The 17,306-nt window shown below is 40.9% G+C and overlaps 1 protein-coding gene across 1 annotated transcript; it reads left to right on the top strand.

Moving 5' to 3' along the window:
• Positions 1-10,836: 10,836 nt before the first annotated feature.
• LOC105896339 (beta-1,3-galactosyltransferase 2-like) lies at positions 10,837-11,864 on the top strand. The gene has a single exon (XM_012823086.3). The coding sequence runs from the start codon at positions 10,839-10,841 to the stop codon at positions 11,730-11,732; it is 894 nt and encodes a 297-aa protein (XP_012678540.2). The 5' UTR covers positions 10,837-10,838; the 3' UTR covers positions 11,733-11,864.
• The last annotated feature ends 5,442 nt before the right edge of the window (positions 11,865-17,306 follow it).

Here is a 17,306-nt window from a genome sequence, read left to right as displayed (position 1 = left end):
ACCACTCACAGTTTCTCCTTGACCCCTGACATGAAGGCCTTCTTTTTGTCACTCAGCAGAGCTCACAGTTTCACAGTGACCCATAGCCTGTTGTCTGGGGTAACACCAACACCACGCCTCTCTGGTGGGCACAGTGGTGTCTGGGGCAACACCAACACCACGCCTCTCTGGTGGGCACAGTGGTGTCTGGGGCAACACCAACACCACGCCTCTCTGGTGGGCACAGTGGTGTCTGGGGCAACACCACGCCTCTCTGGTGGGCACAGTGGTGTCTGGGGCAACACCAACACCACGCCTCTCTGGTGGGCACAGTGGTGTCTGGGGCAACACCACGCCTCTCTGGTGGGCACAGTGGTGTCTGGGGCAACACCAACACCACGCCTCTCTGGTGGGCACAATGGTGTCTGGGGCAACACCAACACCACGCCTCTCTGGTGGGCACAGTGGTGTCTGAGGCAACACCAACACCATGCCTCTCTGGTGGGCACAGTGGTGTCCGGGGCAACACCACGCCTCTCTGGTGGGCACAGTGGTGTCTGGGGCAACACCAACACCATGCCTCTCTGGTGGGCACAGTGGTGTCTGAGGCAACACCATGCCGCTCTGGTGGGCACAAAACAGGTCAAGAACTAGCTTTTCCTTGTAAGAAGCAAGGGGCACCAAAGTATATCCATGTTTTTGGTGCTTTTTTAAAAAATGTTGATAAGATATGATACGATGAAACACAGATGGTGTCACTGTGGTAAAAAATCATGCATAATACTTGATAATATAATAACATGATAATAATATAATGATTAACTTAGTCCTGTTTGATCCAAATGTTTTGGTAAGTGTTTGTTTTTGAAATTCAGATACTGTCTTATCTAATTCAATGTACTACTATTTGGTTTAGATCCATTCCCTGCATATTTCTGTATCTTCAAGTATGGTACAAACAGAAAACGTAAAGGAAAAAAGGAAGTTTACATACTATTGCTGTCTGCAGTCACAACACAAATTCATCACTGTGATTTCATTAGATCTACACTAGAGGGCAGCACTGAGCTGTAAGAGAACTCCTTGGGTCCACACTGTACCATCAGTTCATTTGCAGTTCATTTGTTCCCGACATGCTGAATAAGATTACATGCTATAGGGCTACCTTTCACCAGGACTCTCACATATGTTCCATAAGCTGTTGTTGTAGATCAGGGTCAAGCTCACATACACAATCAGCAACGGTGTTTCTGCTCAGGCTCACATTTAAAAATGCTTGCCTTTTATCAGGGCACACGATGTCGCAAACTTTTATCATGCAGTTCTTGACAAATTCTCCCTCTGTAAAGGGTCGGGCTGCTTTAGCGATCTCAGCTACTACAACAAAGCTTGCCTTCACAGCAGCCTCACTGTTTGATTTGGCTTTTATGAACACAGTCTGATGTGATCTTTTCGAATCCTCTTCCTTCTGGAGCTTCTGTTTCATGTCCAGATGTTTGTAGCCTACTTGTCTTGGTGTTTCGTTTCATAGTGCCGTCTTAAGAAAGGATACTCTTTCATAACAGCCACATCGGCTCCGCACACAAGAGAAACAGTAAACATATATTCTGCCAATATTGGCCATTTTTGGGGGAGAGAGACAGGCCGCAAGCTAAAAGTGACTTCAGGTGATGAGGTTGCAGACAGTGGGGCAAGGACTCGGGCTTGCGGGCCTAAATTCACGTAGGCTACCAGCGCGGTTGCAGTGCATTGTGGGACTTGCAGTATTAGTGGTGCGTGCGACATACCGGCGGCCGCGTCAGGCCAGCTCTGATAGACTTTACTATGTAAAGTTTACATATTGTCTGGCGGGCCAAATAAAATTAGACCGTGGCCCATTCAAATGAATGGAACTTTTTGCAACATTCCGAGGAGCCAGCGGGCCGAAAATCACTTTGCGAGTTTGACACATGTGATCTAGAGCAAGACAGCATTTACATATGGCACATTTTGGAATAAAAACATCCTTGAGATTTTCCTGTCTGAAGGGTTGGATGTGTAGGTTTGTTGGTACACTATCATAACCATCTCCATGTTTAAGACCTGCTTGAAGAAAAATCTGCCATTTTGAAATTTCTGAAAGAAAAGAAAATTACTAGGCCTACTTTTCAATCCAATTTTCACCACTGAGGGGTGCTATACATACAGGGGCGGCGCCAGATTGAAATGAACAGATTGTTCACGTAGCACGACACAGACACGTCGCATGCGTGAACGTTGATGTTTCCTGATGATTGAAGGAGAAAGAGAGCTAGTGCACTGTCAAAGTCAAAGTCAAGCGGTAGTATCAACAAATTCACAATAATGGATCGGTTTTTGATACCCAAAATTCCACAAGTAGAAGAATCATGTGACATTGAAGAAGAAGAAATGCAAGGGGTATCTGAATCTGATTTAGAAGAAGAGGAACGTCGTGGTCAAAGAGATCAACCCTACACCTCTACTGAGGGTGCTAGCCATGCTACACCTGGTCTGCCCGGATTTTGCTTTTCCAGCATAGTTTTGTTTGCATTTTTGCCTGTTCTTTAAGAGTTGTATTGTAGAATGATACAATGATCTAGCTCTGATTATTGTGGTTTTGAGTGTCTACTGTTTTGTTTCATTCACTTTTAAAAGGGGCCTGCATCTTTACACCGTTTAAGATTTAGGGTGGAACGGTCTTGGTAGATGTGTAACATTAATGAATGCGGTCTATGTTTTTATTGATTGTGACCTGAAATAATATATACTTTTTGAAAGCATTTCTGACTCTTTTAGTTCCTTCTATCTGCTATTGTAATTTGCCCTCTTTAGTTTAGAATGTATTGAACTATTTATGTTTAGTTTCATTTGTCAGACATGGTAGTGGTGACCTGGTGGTCATCTGGCGCCAACTTTAACCCCCACTGAAGTAAGTTAAGTATTTGGGATTGCGGAATCTATAACATGCTGCATGCATTTAGTCAGTGACTGTCGCAGAGGAACGAGGCTATGTGCGCGTCCGTCGGAGGCAGCCTAATGATAATAATAATACAATCGGTTTGTATGGCGCTTTTCATGGACCACAAAGACGCTTCAGAGAGCAAACATGTAAACAGATATGACGATATGGTGGGGAGGTGTTGTCGTAGAGAACCATGTGACACATATGCTATCACCCTAATTTCATAGCATCCTCGGTAAAACGCCGAGCACCCCCATAGCACCTGCAGAAACAAATCTCTGGCGCCGCCACTGTATACATAGCAAAAACTCTACAATCACATTAATTAATACGTTTTTATTTTTTAAGACGGTGAACATTGGCAACGTAATTATCAAGGTGAACTATTCAAAGAATGCTGATCTATTTTGACTGGAGATTATTTCATATTCTGATTATGGCTAAGATTAATGCTGACGGTTTACTGACCTAATGTTTGTGGCTCTGATCACCTGTTGATCTTACAGTGTTGTGCACCATCTTAACATTGTCTTTGACATACTCCTCTTCATAGAGAGAAAGTGAGAGTGCAAAAGAGAGATTTTTTACACTTTGTTAGATAGGACCAAAGGTGAAAGGTAGCCCTTAGTGTAATTCATCTTCTAGAAATGATACCGTTTTGTCTCTATAAAACTGCTCTTGAACAATCAGGCTTAAATGCATGGTATGACTGTGTCTGAATGACTACTGGACTGTAAAAGCAACTTAGAAAGTACTTAGAAAAGCGCTATATAAGATAAATGAAATAATAATAAAAATACCCCTCTCAATGAAGGTGGCAAGTATAAAAGCCCAAACAAATACAACCCTTCCTGTTCCTTTTCAAGCCATTTGTGAGTCAGCTTTGTTATCAATGGTTACGACAATGGCATTGATGTCTGAATAAAAAGAATGACACTGATGGTGTTAATAAAACAACATTTGACAAACACTACAGTTGTTGGGTGTGTGCTTTGGTTTGGTTTCACAAATTCCTTCACATCCTTTAATAATCTATTCCATATCCTGTACAAATCGCCTGACCAAACACCCTCATATCCATCCTTTAATAATCAAACACCCTCATATCCATCCTTTAATAATCAAACACCCTCATATCCATCCTTTAATAATCAAACACCCTCATATCCGTCCTTTAATAATCAAACACCCTCATATCCGTCCTTTAATAATCAAACACCCTCATATCCGTCCTCTTAACACTTCCAACCCTAAGGCCTGTTTTTGACTTTGTTAGGTAGTCTGCCATGCCTGATATTTTTGTATATTTCACCTAACTAAAAACAATGAGGCAAAAGTGGCATTTATTATTATATTCTAGAATACCTCAGCAATAATAAAATGAGAGTAAACTGAATGTAATCAAACAAGTTTTGATTAACACACTTGGCTTCGTTTCCTCCCTCTTGAGCAGCTTTCTTAGTATGATATTTCTGTTGAACTGGATATTGTGTCCGGGATTCCAACAACCTCATCGACTGTCCACGCTGGGCTAATCATCAGGATCTGAAACCGTGTACGGTGTAGACAACATCTCCTTTTTTGCGTTAACAACCTTTTCCCCATGACTATGACGAGACTAAGACGTGACGAAAACAGATCTTTGAAAATAAAAACTATGACTAAATCTATTTTAACTTTCGTTGACAAGACGAGACGAAAATGTTGGTGGTTGACTAAAGCCGCGTTCACACTTGACTTCTTTTTTTTTGAAAAAAGCGCTGCATTCAGCGCCTTTTGAGCGCCTTTTGGGCGCTTCATAATTCATGGATACCATGTGACGTCACTGTGTTTTAGCGCCGCCATATTTGTGTCCGACACAGACACATTACGTCACAACCTATGGTCACAACCCACAGAAAGCTCAAAATGCCCGGCATATGTTGTGCTGTTGGATGCGACAACAGTCGCCAAAGAAAACCTAGATATACAATTGATACAGTCGTGAATAGTTGCTGTGTCTTAGCACTCTACTGAGCAAGCTAGAGTGCTAATAGCTAGCGAGCTGTTTAGCCCTTTTGCTAGGGCTTTAGCTACAACTCGTCAGCCCATATTGGCACTCTTGCCTGCTCAGAAGAGTTTCTGTACTCTTGAAATCTCCGGTTTATGGGGATGGATTATGTACAAGATAAATGTAAATGTCGGGAAAAGAAAGTTGGGGCAGATGCTTTTCAAAAACACAGAGGAATTGCTAATCGCTAACAGCTAGTAGCATGCTAACATTAGCTAGGTAGCTCAGACACCTCGCAAATCCTCTTACACGTAGTTTTCAGTTACAGTAATGTGTTTTTTATATTGTACGGTGTCTATTTCTCGGTAACTTTCTAAAAATCTAAGCAAAAAAAGTTAAACTAAAAACTTCTAGGTACAAATACGATGAACTAAGGAGAATAAATATCTGGACACTCTTTAATTATAACTTGACAGAAAATAAAACACAATGAACCACAATAATGGGAGAGAAACCTTGTGGCTTCAAAATAGGTGGGAAGAACACAACACACAACAAGCCTCAAGAGGCACCTAAAAGCACACAACCCTTTAATTTATACCACGGTAAATTAGCTAGTAACTCTCAATGATAATTAGCTAATGTTAACTAGTTATTTGGATGTATTAGCAAACGTTAAGTTAACTTCAAAGGGGCAGTCGAGTGTATAGGTTGTGTCCGCTTGGATAGCTAGCTAGTCATTTTCGATTGAAGCCTCTCGTTAGCCTTGGCAAATGATCTACAAAACTTTTAGCTAGCTAACGTTAGCTAACGATGAGGTAGCATAGCTCAGTTATACTAGCTATCGAAAGCTAGCTAGTAAACCCATTGCAGAATGGACTATAGGACAGGCCACGCATGACATTAAATCAAGAAAAAAATAAATGAATATGTGATTGGTTTACATATCCTTGTCTATTTGCGCAATTGTTATTATCATTGGCACCACTTTCAACTGTCAAAACTATCCGTCTAGCTAAATCTGTTGCACAGCAATTCATATGGAGGATATGTGGTTGATTTAACTTTAATGCCAGGTAGGCATAGTAGTTGTATTGTGCTATCATATCATTTGAATCTTCAAAATCTAGACCTTGATATTATCTTATATTTTAATGATAATACTGTTAATTAAGTATTGCCTTAAAATGATTATTTACATTGACACACAATTTAAGTACTGCAAGCTTGACTATTATGCAGTTGTAGACAGAACACAGGGGTCCCTGGGCCTGAGAAGGGAAGGAAAAGAGTTTAATGTAGCTATAAAATGGAGTTTTAAATGTGACTAAAACTAGACTAAAATGTAATGAGTTTTAATCGACTAAAACTAGACTAAAACTAAGAAGGATAAAAATGACTAAATGTGACTAAAACTATTTTCGTCTAAAGACTAAGACTAAATCTAAAATAGCTGCCAAAATTAACACTGGACTCAGCATTGCGATCTCAAGAACAAACTATAAGAGTCTGAAAATAGAAACATAACTAACCCTAGTGTGAAGAATAAGACAAAGGTAATTGATTAAGAATACATTAAACAATGGTGTATCAATGAAGTGGTGTCCAAAAATATTATTATGTATAGAATATACACTGTTTAGCCCAAAAAAGATTTAAAGAGAAATTTAAGCCTGTCACACTAACTACTTTAACCTTGATGCATTGGACTAACACAGGCTGGGTGGGGGCTGAGTGCTGGCTCAAAAGACTCTGCTGTTTCTCCAGATAAGACCTGTAAACAACATACCCTGGCGTTGTTAAGATTTGTAGCAGAAACAAGGACACAAAATTAGCAGCTGTGGTCCACTAAAGTAAAGCTATCTTAAAAAAGCACCTCAGCCACAGACAAATAAATAAATTATGTCTTAGCACATCCATGACACGACAAGCCATTCATACAAGCTGTAGACTGCAAAAAAGGTTATATGACATCTGTGTTAATGCATAAAAGGGGACTTAAAGTTGAAACCAGTGGCATACTATTCCACATGGCTAGATCCAGTAGCCCAAGCAATGTCTGAATGTTTACAAGCAGTAGTAGCTGCAGCCTTGGCGGTGCAGGCCTCTGCTCCTATTGTACTAAACAGATACTTACACTGAAAGTTCCACATGCTTACATGTCACCAGCCAGACAATTATCTTGCATGACTGTTTTGCTCTCGCAGCCTCATATCACTATTAAGCACTGCGTGACATTTAACCCAGCTACACTTTTACTTACGGCAGAGGATGGTAATCCAGATGATTGTGTAGCAAAGACAGATAAAAACTATGGCAGCCAGAGCTGACCTACAAGATATGCCTTTTCCAAAAGCTGATTTAACTATTGTTTGTTGATGGTTCAAGCAAATAAACCTTGAACGCACAGCCACTACTTCCACACTATTCTGCACAGGCAGTGGAACTAAAGCTCTGATTGCGCACACCCATGCAAAAAAAAAAAAAACGGTTTCATTGGGAAACCACAAAGCAGACAAGGCCACTAACCAGGCCACACTACAACAACCATCTGACATGTAACAATTGAAGAATTAGATCTCACAATACTAAAAGATATGCTGCAATATTGAGCCATGGTGAAAACATGCCTCAATAAGTGGGGATAGTAAGCATATATTTTTACTTCTTATTTATATTTTATGAGAAAGATGTTTAATCATTCATTATTGATTTTATTGAGTTAAATCCAAACTATTAAAAGCAAATTGAGAATCCAAGAGTGAAATTAGTGAAATTAAGCATGCATGTTGAAATGATGTATGGAAGAATCTACACTGCCTTAACTCTCAAACCATTTGCTGAAACAGATAAAGAGATTGAATATACATTTGCAGAATATATGGCAAAAATGTGAATTAGCAAAATGCTTTCAGAACTCTCTGCTTCACAAGAACCTGTGAGGCTGAAACCAAGGTTGGGTCAGGAGATTGGGTCCTAATCAACAGCCTCAAAAGAAAACACTGCCACTCGCCCAAGTAGGACAGACCATACCAAGTGCTACTGTCAACATCTACCACAGTCAAGATAGTGGAGAGAGCCACCTGGATACATCTAACACATTGTAAACGAGTAAGCCTTCCTCTACAGTTTTCCAAGGCCGGCCCACTGTGACAGAAGTCCAGCTACAAAGGGGGTTCTTTGCTTTAGGCAATTTTTCGTCCAGTGGGGTAGAAGAGCCTAGAGGAGACTGGGAGGGCAGGGCGGTCCTATCTCTGTGAAGTCATGGGGAGTTACAAGGGAAAAATGAAACAATGTGTGGAACATTTTGATAATAACTGTACAGCTCTACATTTTGGGACTGTTAGCATATTGACCACAACAAGCACCGGTCTTGGTCAAATGTCCGCGATGGGGCCTACCTAAAGATCATCCGTGGTGGAAAACACTTTCCACAAAGAGACTGTTTACATTTTCCTACCCAGTAATATTCAACAGCCGATGTGTTCTGCAGAATGCTTGATAGGGAACAGGGCCTCCAAGGACACAGCAAAGAGGCCTTGTTTGAATGTTATCTGAAGCCTAGGCGAGCTAATGATACACACACACAGTTGACACCCACTATGTTGGCCTACAAATGCAAAGTATACAAATGTGTGATGAGAAATACCATGTGATGAAGCTCAGAGTGATGATTTTGAGGTTATCCATTGAAATTGATAATTGACGAAAGATGATTTGTGATTTTGATTGTGATTTTGAATTATCCACTGAAACGGATAAAAGGAGGGACTGATGGAGATCATTTCCAAACACTGCTAATGACTTAAGAATATAATAATCAAATGCCTTGCATTATTAATTACCTTATATGAATCATGTACTCATGTAAGCAGGAACATGGCTTTTCTGTGTTTCCGCGTGTGTGTAACTTAGATTTTTAGGTGCCACTTAGTCTGCATATGTACAAGAGCATGTTTAGACCAGAGGTGATAAGCTTCTTCCGACCTTGTGCAAAATTGCCATCCTTACAATATAGGGAGCCTGCTGAACGCTAAACTTCTGTCTATATAAGCCTTGTGCGATGTGTTTATCATGGCTTCACTTTCATCCTTGTGCTGTGAGTGAGCCCGATTGCAATTGTTCTTGTTGAATAAATATACTGATCGACAACTCCGGAGTCCTGAAGTAACTAGGGTGAATTTTCACCTAACAGGGCACTTTGGGTATGTTGAGAATTGTCCCTGCTATGCCCATAACACCTTATCAACATCACCTTACAAATTCCACCTCCACCAAGCCGAACCCAAGTCTTTAGCCTCGCATATCCGGAGTTATTGCAGAAGATCCTCTCGGCATCAGGTATGACTGCATGGAGTACAGATGCCAGGATTTCAGCAGCGATGGCTAGGAAAGGTGAGTGCTTTCTCTCCTGCCGTATCTCTTACCTGATGGAAAGAATTTTGGCCCATAAAATATAACTGCCTGTTAACTATATATTAAGTGCCGTGTAATATATTGATTAACGAAGAGCAATGACACATTGATACTTTTCAGAAGCAAGAGTCAAAGTTAGGTTCACTATAAATGCTATTTAAGAGCAGAGTTCAGAGAGCAGATCAACAGTGTAAAGACTGTAACTATCGTTATTGTCACATTGTGTGAGAGAGAAAGAGAGAGAGGCATAGGGGGATGCTGCATGTGGATTTAAATACAGTTAGCTAAAACTGATGATAAAGTAAAGTGCACAGGTAAAGTGCAACATCTGTGTTTGACTGTTCATGATGAATATTCATTTCAATCTCATCTTGGTTGGTTAAAAAAGGTCAACAAGGCTGGCTTTGGCAAGCTAGTAAAATGTTGGTTTGTTTGAGAATGTTTAAAGAATTGTCTGTAAGCCTTTATTAGCACGACAAAACAAAAGAATACTGAAGTACTTAATTATTTACACTAAAGTATACATCAACTGATTCTCTCTTGTCTCTGTGCTTCTACAACAGTTCTACTGTGTTTTTTGTTGAGAAAAGATACTTGGGCACCTACAATAATGACATACACCTGAAGGACAGCTCATTATGCCCTCAGAGGGACACCATCAAGTTCAAAAGCATTTAACCAAAAGCAAATGTTCCCTTAATTGGACAAAAACTATTTATTGTGCCTTTAATTGGGTTCAGTGCTTCAGTACTCCCTAAGTCTTCAGTATTACACGTGTGTCCCATAGCTGGAGATGCCACTCTTACAATCAGTATTTTACAAATGCACTAATAGTGTCTGGCAATGAATTTCACCCCAATGAATCAGGGGTGTGATAAAGCGCACACAATCCAGTCCAAAAAGTAGGCACAGTATGACAGTCACTGATGGAGATAATTTCCAAACACTGTTAATGACTTAAGAATATAATAATCAAGTGCCTTGTATTATTAAATACCTTATATGAATCATGTACTTATGTACTTCACTTTCAGCCTTGTGCTGGGAGTGAGCCCGATTGCAATTGTTGTTGTTGTTTGTCTAATATATATATATATATACTTATATGCAGCTCCGGAGTCCTGACTAGGGTGAATTTTCACCTAACATAATTGGGGATTCCCATTAACATGACGGTATGTTTTCTCTTTCTTTTCCCTTGCAGATGAAATATATTATGGATGGGGCTGCTTCAAAGTACTGCTTGCCATGACATTGTGCTTTTTGGCTGCCATCTATGTGACAGACGACTTCTTTTTAGGCATCATGAACCAGGTGCGGTGGAAAGATAGACTAACCTTTAAACCTCCACCCCAGATAACTCAAAGAATCAGTAGCACCACAAAGTTAATGGCCACGACAGTTGCCAGTACTACCAAAACTCCTGCTTACACCACTGTCACAAGCATCATCGTGAGTACAACACCAACAAGACCACCCTCTACTGTGACTATGAAAAGCCCTTCTGCCACTGCTAGTACCCCGACTTCAAGCTCTCCTGAGGGTGCCAGGCTGTACCATGAGGCCTTCCCAGCCCAGTACCACTTCACCCTGAACGAGCCTGACGTGTGCCAGAGGCAGAGGCCGTTCCTGGTTCTCATGGTTCCAGTCCACCCTGGCAATGCGAGGGCCAGAGAGGTGATCCGGAGCACGTGGGGGAACGAGACCCTGGTGCAAGGCAAGGTGGTCACCACCCTCTTCGTCTTGGGGGCGCTGCACTCGGACGCGGTCCTGCAGGAGAAGGTGCGCATCGAGAGCGAGAGGCACCGCGACATCCTCCAGAGTGACTTCATCGACTCCTACCTCAATCTGACCATCAAGACCATGGTGATCATGGACTGGCTGGCCAGCTACTGCCCTGGCGCGTCCTACGCCATGAAGATCGACTCGGACATGTTCCTCAACATGGAGAACCTCATGAAGCTGCTGCTGATGCCTCAAACGCCCAAACAGAACTACATCACGGGCAAGGTATTGTGGAACATACCAGTTATCCGCAACCCCCAATCCAAATGGTATGTCCCCGAGACACTGTACCCCGAGTCCACTTATCCCACCTACCTGCTGGGGATGGGCTACCTCTTCTCCAACGACCTCCCGGAGAAGCTGGTGCAGGTCTCCAAGGACATCAAGCCTTTTAACATCGAGGATGCTTACATAGGCATGTGCCTGAAACACCTGGGGATAGACCCATCCACGCCCCCTGACCCCTCGCAGTTCAAATCCTACGCATCTGGGCCCTTCAAGCGCTGTGACTACGTCAAGGTCATAACCACAATCCTGGGCAATGCCAACCAGCTGCTGCAGTACTGGCAGGACTTTAAGAAGGGCGGACCTCCCTGCTGAAGAGGGGATTGGCTGCATGCCGAGCGTGGCAGTGAGTGACTCTCATTAGACTGTCTACCTTTTGTAAAATGTTGTTATGTATTTTTTGTAAAGTAAGATGTTTTATGGGATCATGTGAGTTTGAAAGACGATGCTGGGAAAAACACTGAAATGAATAGTTACTGTGCTCAAATTGGTACTCTACTGAAAGTTTTGAGTACTATTTGTTATGTGTATGTTGATTGTTTGATTATTTAATTAATTTAATTTATTTTCTTTGACGGTGAATGTAATGTTTGAAAATATGCATATGATGTCAACATATGAATAAATGATCATGTCATGAGAAAGTAAAGAAAGTTATTTTTATTAAGTGGCAGTTGGACTCCATTTCTGTACATTAGGTACTTCAACCCTTTGTTTTTTAACGAAATGTTTAAAAGACAGATATGTACAACCCATACTTTGTAATAAACACTCTAAACACTAATCCATGAAAATATTTGAAACAGTTGAAAATCTTTTTAAGCCTGTGCATATATTTTTTCAAAGATTTTATGGGAGAAGAAATTCTGTTCTGGAAGTCCGGTTTAAAATTGGAATAAATATCCAAATGATGTACAAATTTTGAACATTCAAATGAACGGTTTAACATTTCAAGTCAATATTGCTATATGGTGACCTTTTCATATAATAAACAAGAAACTGCAAAGTATGATTTCACAGCAGTAGTAGAGGACCGCTAATCTTTTTCCAACATAATGACAGATTATATATATTATAATAGCACTAGCACTAGCACTATTTCTGAAGCCTCCCTTGTTGTGAATGATGTCATTGCTGCCTTGGACAATAAGCAACATTGTGCCGCACTATTTGTGGACCTCTCAAAGGCCTTTGACACGGTTGACCACCATCTGCTTTTACACAAATTATCACTTATCGGCTTTGACCATATGAGCCTACAGTGGTTTAATAGTTATCTTACTGGTCGCTCCCAATGTGTAAAGGTGGGCAAAATAACATCACTTTTTTTAGATATTGACAAGGGGGTACCCCAAGGCTCTGTCCTTGGGCCTTTACCTTTTATAATATATATCAATGAAATTGCCTCCACACTCACTCCACTTTCTCAGTTTCATCTTTATGCGGATGACACAGTTCTGTACTGTAGTGCCTCTAACATTGACTCTGCTATAAATAGACTGCAGCTCTCCTTCCACATGCTAGATAAGCAGTTAAGTGACCTGAAGCTAGTCCTGAATTGTGCTAAAACCAAATGGATTATTTTTACTAAAGCTAGAAGCACTGATTTTAACAGTTTAAAACTCTGCTCTAGAAATGGTACCGCTCTGGAAAGGGTCACCAGCTATAAGTACCTAGGCATTTGGGTTGATGAGAAGCTTGATTTTAAACCACATGTGAATCAACTGGTAAAAAAGCTAAGAACAAAATTGGGCTTTCTTTATAGAAATAGGTGCTGTTTCACTTTCCTAGCCAGAAAACGCATTATTGAGTCTGTTTTTATATCAGTTTTAGATTATGGTGATGTTATTTATGGGAATGCATCCCAAAGCACACTGAAATCCCTGGATGCTGTATACCATTCTGCTCTGCGTTTTATGACTGGAGAGCACTATGGCACACACCACTATACTCTTTATAACAAGGTTGGCTGGACAGCCCTGTCTGAAAAAAGGGATGGTCATTGGAAGATCTTTATTTACAAAACGATCATTGGGCTACTTCCACTATATCTCTCCTCTCTCATTAGCTGGAATTGTAATACTCTCAATACCCACTCCCAGAGCTGGCTTTCATTATATCTGCCTCATGTCAACACTAAACTGGGTAAGACAGCTTTCTGTTATAAGGCACCCTACATTTGGAATGAGAAGGTTGTGCTCATTTATTTCATTAAGGGAATTCTCGAATGTTATCTCATGTACAACTGACTTCTCCTGTAGTGATTGTAACGGTTAGTTGACTTAACCATAGTATTTTATTGAATCTTCAAAATGGTTGTTCCTGTATTATTTTATATATATATATATATATATATGCATATTTATTTTATTTTTATTTATTTATTTACTCTTCATTGTACCCTCACCACCATTGTAAATGAGGGTCTTATTCCTCAATGTGTTTTCCGAGGCTTAAATAAATAAATCAATTCAAAAATCAATATTTAAGAGACTTGAACATCATATTGGCATCAAAGGCTGTGCCCTATCGTGGTTGATCGTCATCAATTTGTTCACGTCCATAATAAGCCATCCACACCAGCTATGCTGATGACACCCAATTTTATCCATTCACTTTGTCTCTTTCCTCCCATTCTAGTCTAGACTATCTTCGCTGTGGGATGCTGCTGTAATCTCTCCACCTGATCTACTTGTAGAAACCCTCAACCTTCACCTACCCACCCCCACCACACTGTCATGCACTTATTCTACCCTATACTCTGTGCTAGTATTTACCTGCAGTGTAAATAATTGCCATCATTGACATTTTTCTGTTCCATTATTCTACTCAGCCTTGTAATAGTAACCTTACGAGCACAATGTATACCCACTAAGCTGTTCCATAATACTTCTCCCCACCTTATCCTCCTATCAATTTTGTAGCTATCATATACCATGTTATGTTTGTATGTATTGTGTACATTTCCCACAAGTATGCTAGCATACTCATCCTGACACGTGTATGATTTCAGCTGCCATGTTTCAGATCAGCTAAAAAAAGGTATCTCAGGGTAAAAAGGGCAGATAATTCCAGGGAAATCTAACACAACACAAGTCAAGAACTAGCTTTTCCTATCCATGTTTTTGGTGCTTTTTTAAAAAGTTTGATAAGATATGAAACGATGAAACACAGATGGTGTGACTGTGGTAAAAAATCATGCGTAATACTTGATAATATAATAACATGATAATAATATAATGATTAACTTAGTCCTGTTTAATCCAAAAGTTTGGTAAGTGTTTGTTTTTGCAATTCAGTTAGATACTGTCTTGTTTAATTCAATTTACTACTATTTGGTTTAAATCCATTCCCTGCATATTTCTGTATCTTCAAGTAGGGTATAAACAAAAATGTAAAGGAAAAAGGAAGTTTACATACTATTGCTGTCAGCAGACACAACACAAATTCATCACTGTGATTGAACTAGATCTACACTAGGGGGCAGCACTGAGCTGTAAGAGAACTCCTTGGGTCCACACTGTACCATCAGTTCATTTGCAGTCTGTTCCCGAAATGCTGAATAAGATTACATGCTATAGGGCTACCTTTCACCAGGACTCTCACATATGTTCCACAGACATGTGTGTCATCTGCAATATGTTTGGTGTTTTACCTTTCTGTACATGTAATGTTGACAAAATCTAAATATGTGGTACTTAATTTGAGATTCAAAACAATAACCTGCATCATTTTCAGTGTTTGTGGTTCATTTCATCAGTAAATCAAAGCTACCTTTCCAAGCATAAGAAATGGACTGAAAACTAGGTTTTAAGCATTGCACCTTAAGGATGCATGATGAAAGGTCACCTGATGCATGATGAAAGGTCACCTGGTTGTTTCTGTGAGGGGACTGGGGATAGAAGGACAGACACTCTCCCCTTCTGTATTTGTGCTTTGGACATATGCTGGAGTGAAGATGGAGGCTGGATGTTGATGTGGACACAGCAAGGACAATAAAAGGAACAAAACATAGAAAAGACAGGAAAATAAAAGGCGAAAAGATGGCCCTCGTCCGGAGCACGTAACAGCGAGATGTTTCTCGTCAGGAGCACGTAACAGCGAGATGTTTCTCGTCAGGAGCACGTAACAAGCGAGATGTTTCCAATCAGATTTGTTTATTGGCACATGCACTTAAGTTTGGACTTACACACACAAGTCTGGAGTTAGAGCATGCTGCCTCTGAAGTCTGTGGATACCCAAGCAATAAAAAAACACTTGACTCAAATTTTAACCCCCGGCAACTGACAGAACGGCTCAGATTACCATTAGCACTGTCTGTCAAGACGCACACCATATACAGTGCAGGATCGGTTTCCAGGAATGGTTTTCATCATGTGACAGGAAACCTACTGGGCTTCAAGATCTTTCTTCTCTTCACCAAATATGCCAAGATGCACATGTCCCTAAAACAGCGTGCTCAAGGCCCCCATAACAGCATACTTACTTGCTCTATGACACACTGCAGACAGAGAGAGGGTGGGAGCGAGCGCTCTGCAAATATAAATACCAAGACAGACATAATGAATGGTAATGGAGTTTGGAACGTAAACTAGGAATGCTGTGTTTAGAGATAGTTTGGAGTCTCCTCCGTAATCTTCCCATAATGTCTTAGTCCATCACAAGAGTAAATGGAGATGCTATGATCTTTGTTGAATTATTTCATTTTATTTATTTTATTATTTTATTCAAGAACTACAAAGCCCCCCCCCCCCCAGTTAAGTTCCTGTAGGACAGCTGCGATAAAAGCATTTATTCATGGTGAACTGTGTGTCACCTCAGATTAAAGCATTTACTTTAACGTATTTCACAGTATGGTCATAGTACGACAATTTAGCCCTACCTGGGGCTGTTTTGGGCTGACAACCCGTAGCAGCAGCATCTGTGGTAAAAACTGCCAAGTAGATGCAGCCACATAAGCTAGACCAAACTAACAGAATGCCCCCAGTAGATGCAGCCACATAAGCTAGACCAAACTAACAGAATGCCCCCAGTAGATGAGGCCACATAAGCTAGACCAAACTAACAGAATGCCCCCAGAGTCAGTACAGCCAAAGCAAGGGAGTAAGATGAGTCACAGGCAGGCTCCAGGTCCAAGGCCTCGACTAGGAGGAAGGAGATGAACATGGATACGGCCAGTTAGGTGCCGGACAGTTTGTTTATGTGCATGGCGGAAAGGAAACGTCACTGAAAGCCTTGAGGATCCGCCAGTGAAGGAAGAAATGCCTGGATGAAAGAGTATAGGAGCCCCGCATTGAGCACTACTTGTTAAGAAATCAGTCGGATGGATTCCAGCACCAAACATAGCAGGCTATCAGTACCCCTGCTACTTAGGAAGGACGACCTTGCAAAGAATGCCGGACATCATGCAAAAGGTGAACAGCAGGGACAAATCAAGCAGAGTGAGGAGGAAACATGCGGTGGACAGGAACCAAAGGTTAGATGGCCAAGGGCTTCGGCAGTCAAGGAATAGAGTTGCATCAATGATAATTTCAAAGGAATTTAGGAAGGATTGAGGGGAGAGCAATTTGACTGAGCCGAGAGTAATTTGAATTGCAGGGGTGAGGTCATCTATGATTATGGCGTGGAAAGATATGGAGTTTGTCAGAAAGTTAGGAAGGAAAAGCAAGGTCAAGCCAAGACGACATATTGAAATAGACAGGCTGATTTGAGAGAGGAGGCAGCTGAAGAGGTCATTGAAACTGAGCAGATAATGAGCAGAGAGAAGGTATTAGTGTACTGCAGGCAGAGGTGAAGAGTAGATTGGCTATGCTAAGGAGGGCGGACCTCCTCAGATGAAAAAGGAAGAACAAAGAACAAGCTAGGGCTGCATTCTATAAGGATCCATTT

The sequence above is a fragment of the Clupea harengus genome, chromosome 26 (assembly GCF_900700415.2).
Source record: "Clupea harengus chromosome 26, Ch_v2.0.2, whole genome shotgun sequence".
NCBI classification, from domain to species: domain Eukaryota; kingdom Metazoa; phylum Chordata; class Actinopteri; order Clupeiformes; family Clupeidae; genus Clupea; species Clupea harengus.
The sequence above is the reverse complement of the archived record's forward strand: the minus strand, read 5'-3'. Positions and strand labels throughout refer to the sequence as shown.

Bases quoted from the DNA above. Each gene is read 5' to 3' on its own strand.
- LOC105896339 (XM_012823086.3), top strand. From the start codon at position 10,839: ATGAAAAGCCCTTCTGCCACTGCTAGTACCCCGACTTCAAGCTCTCCT.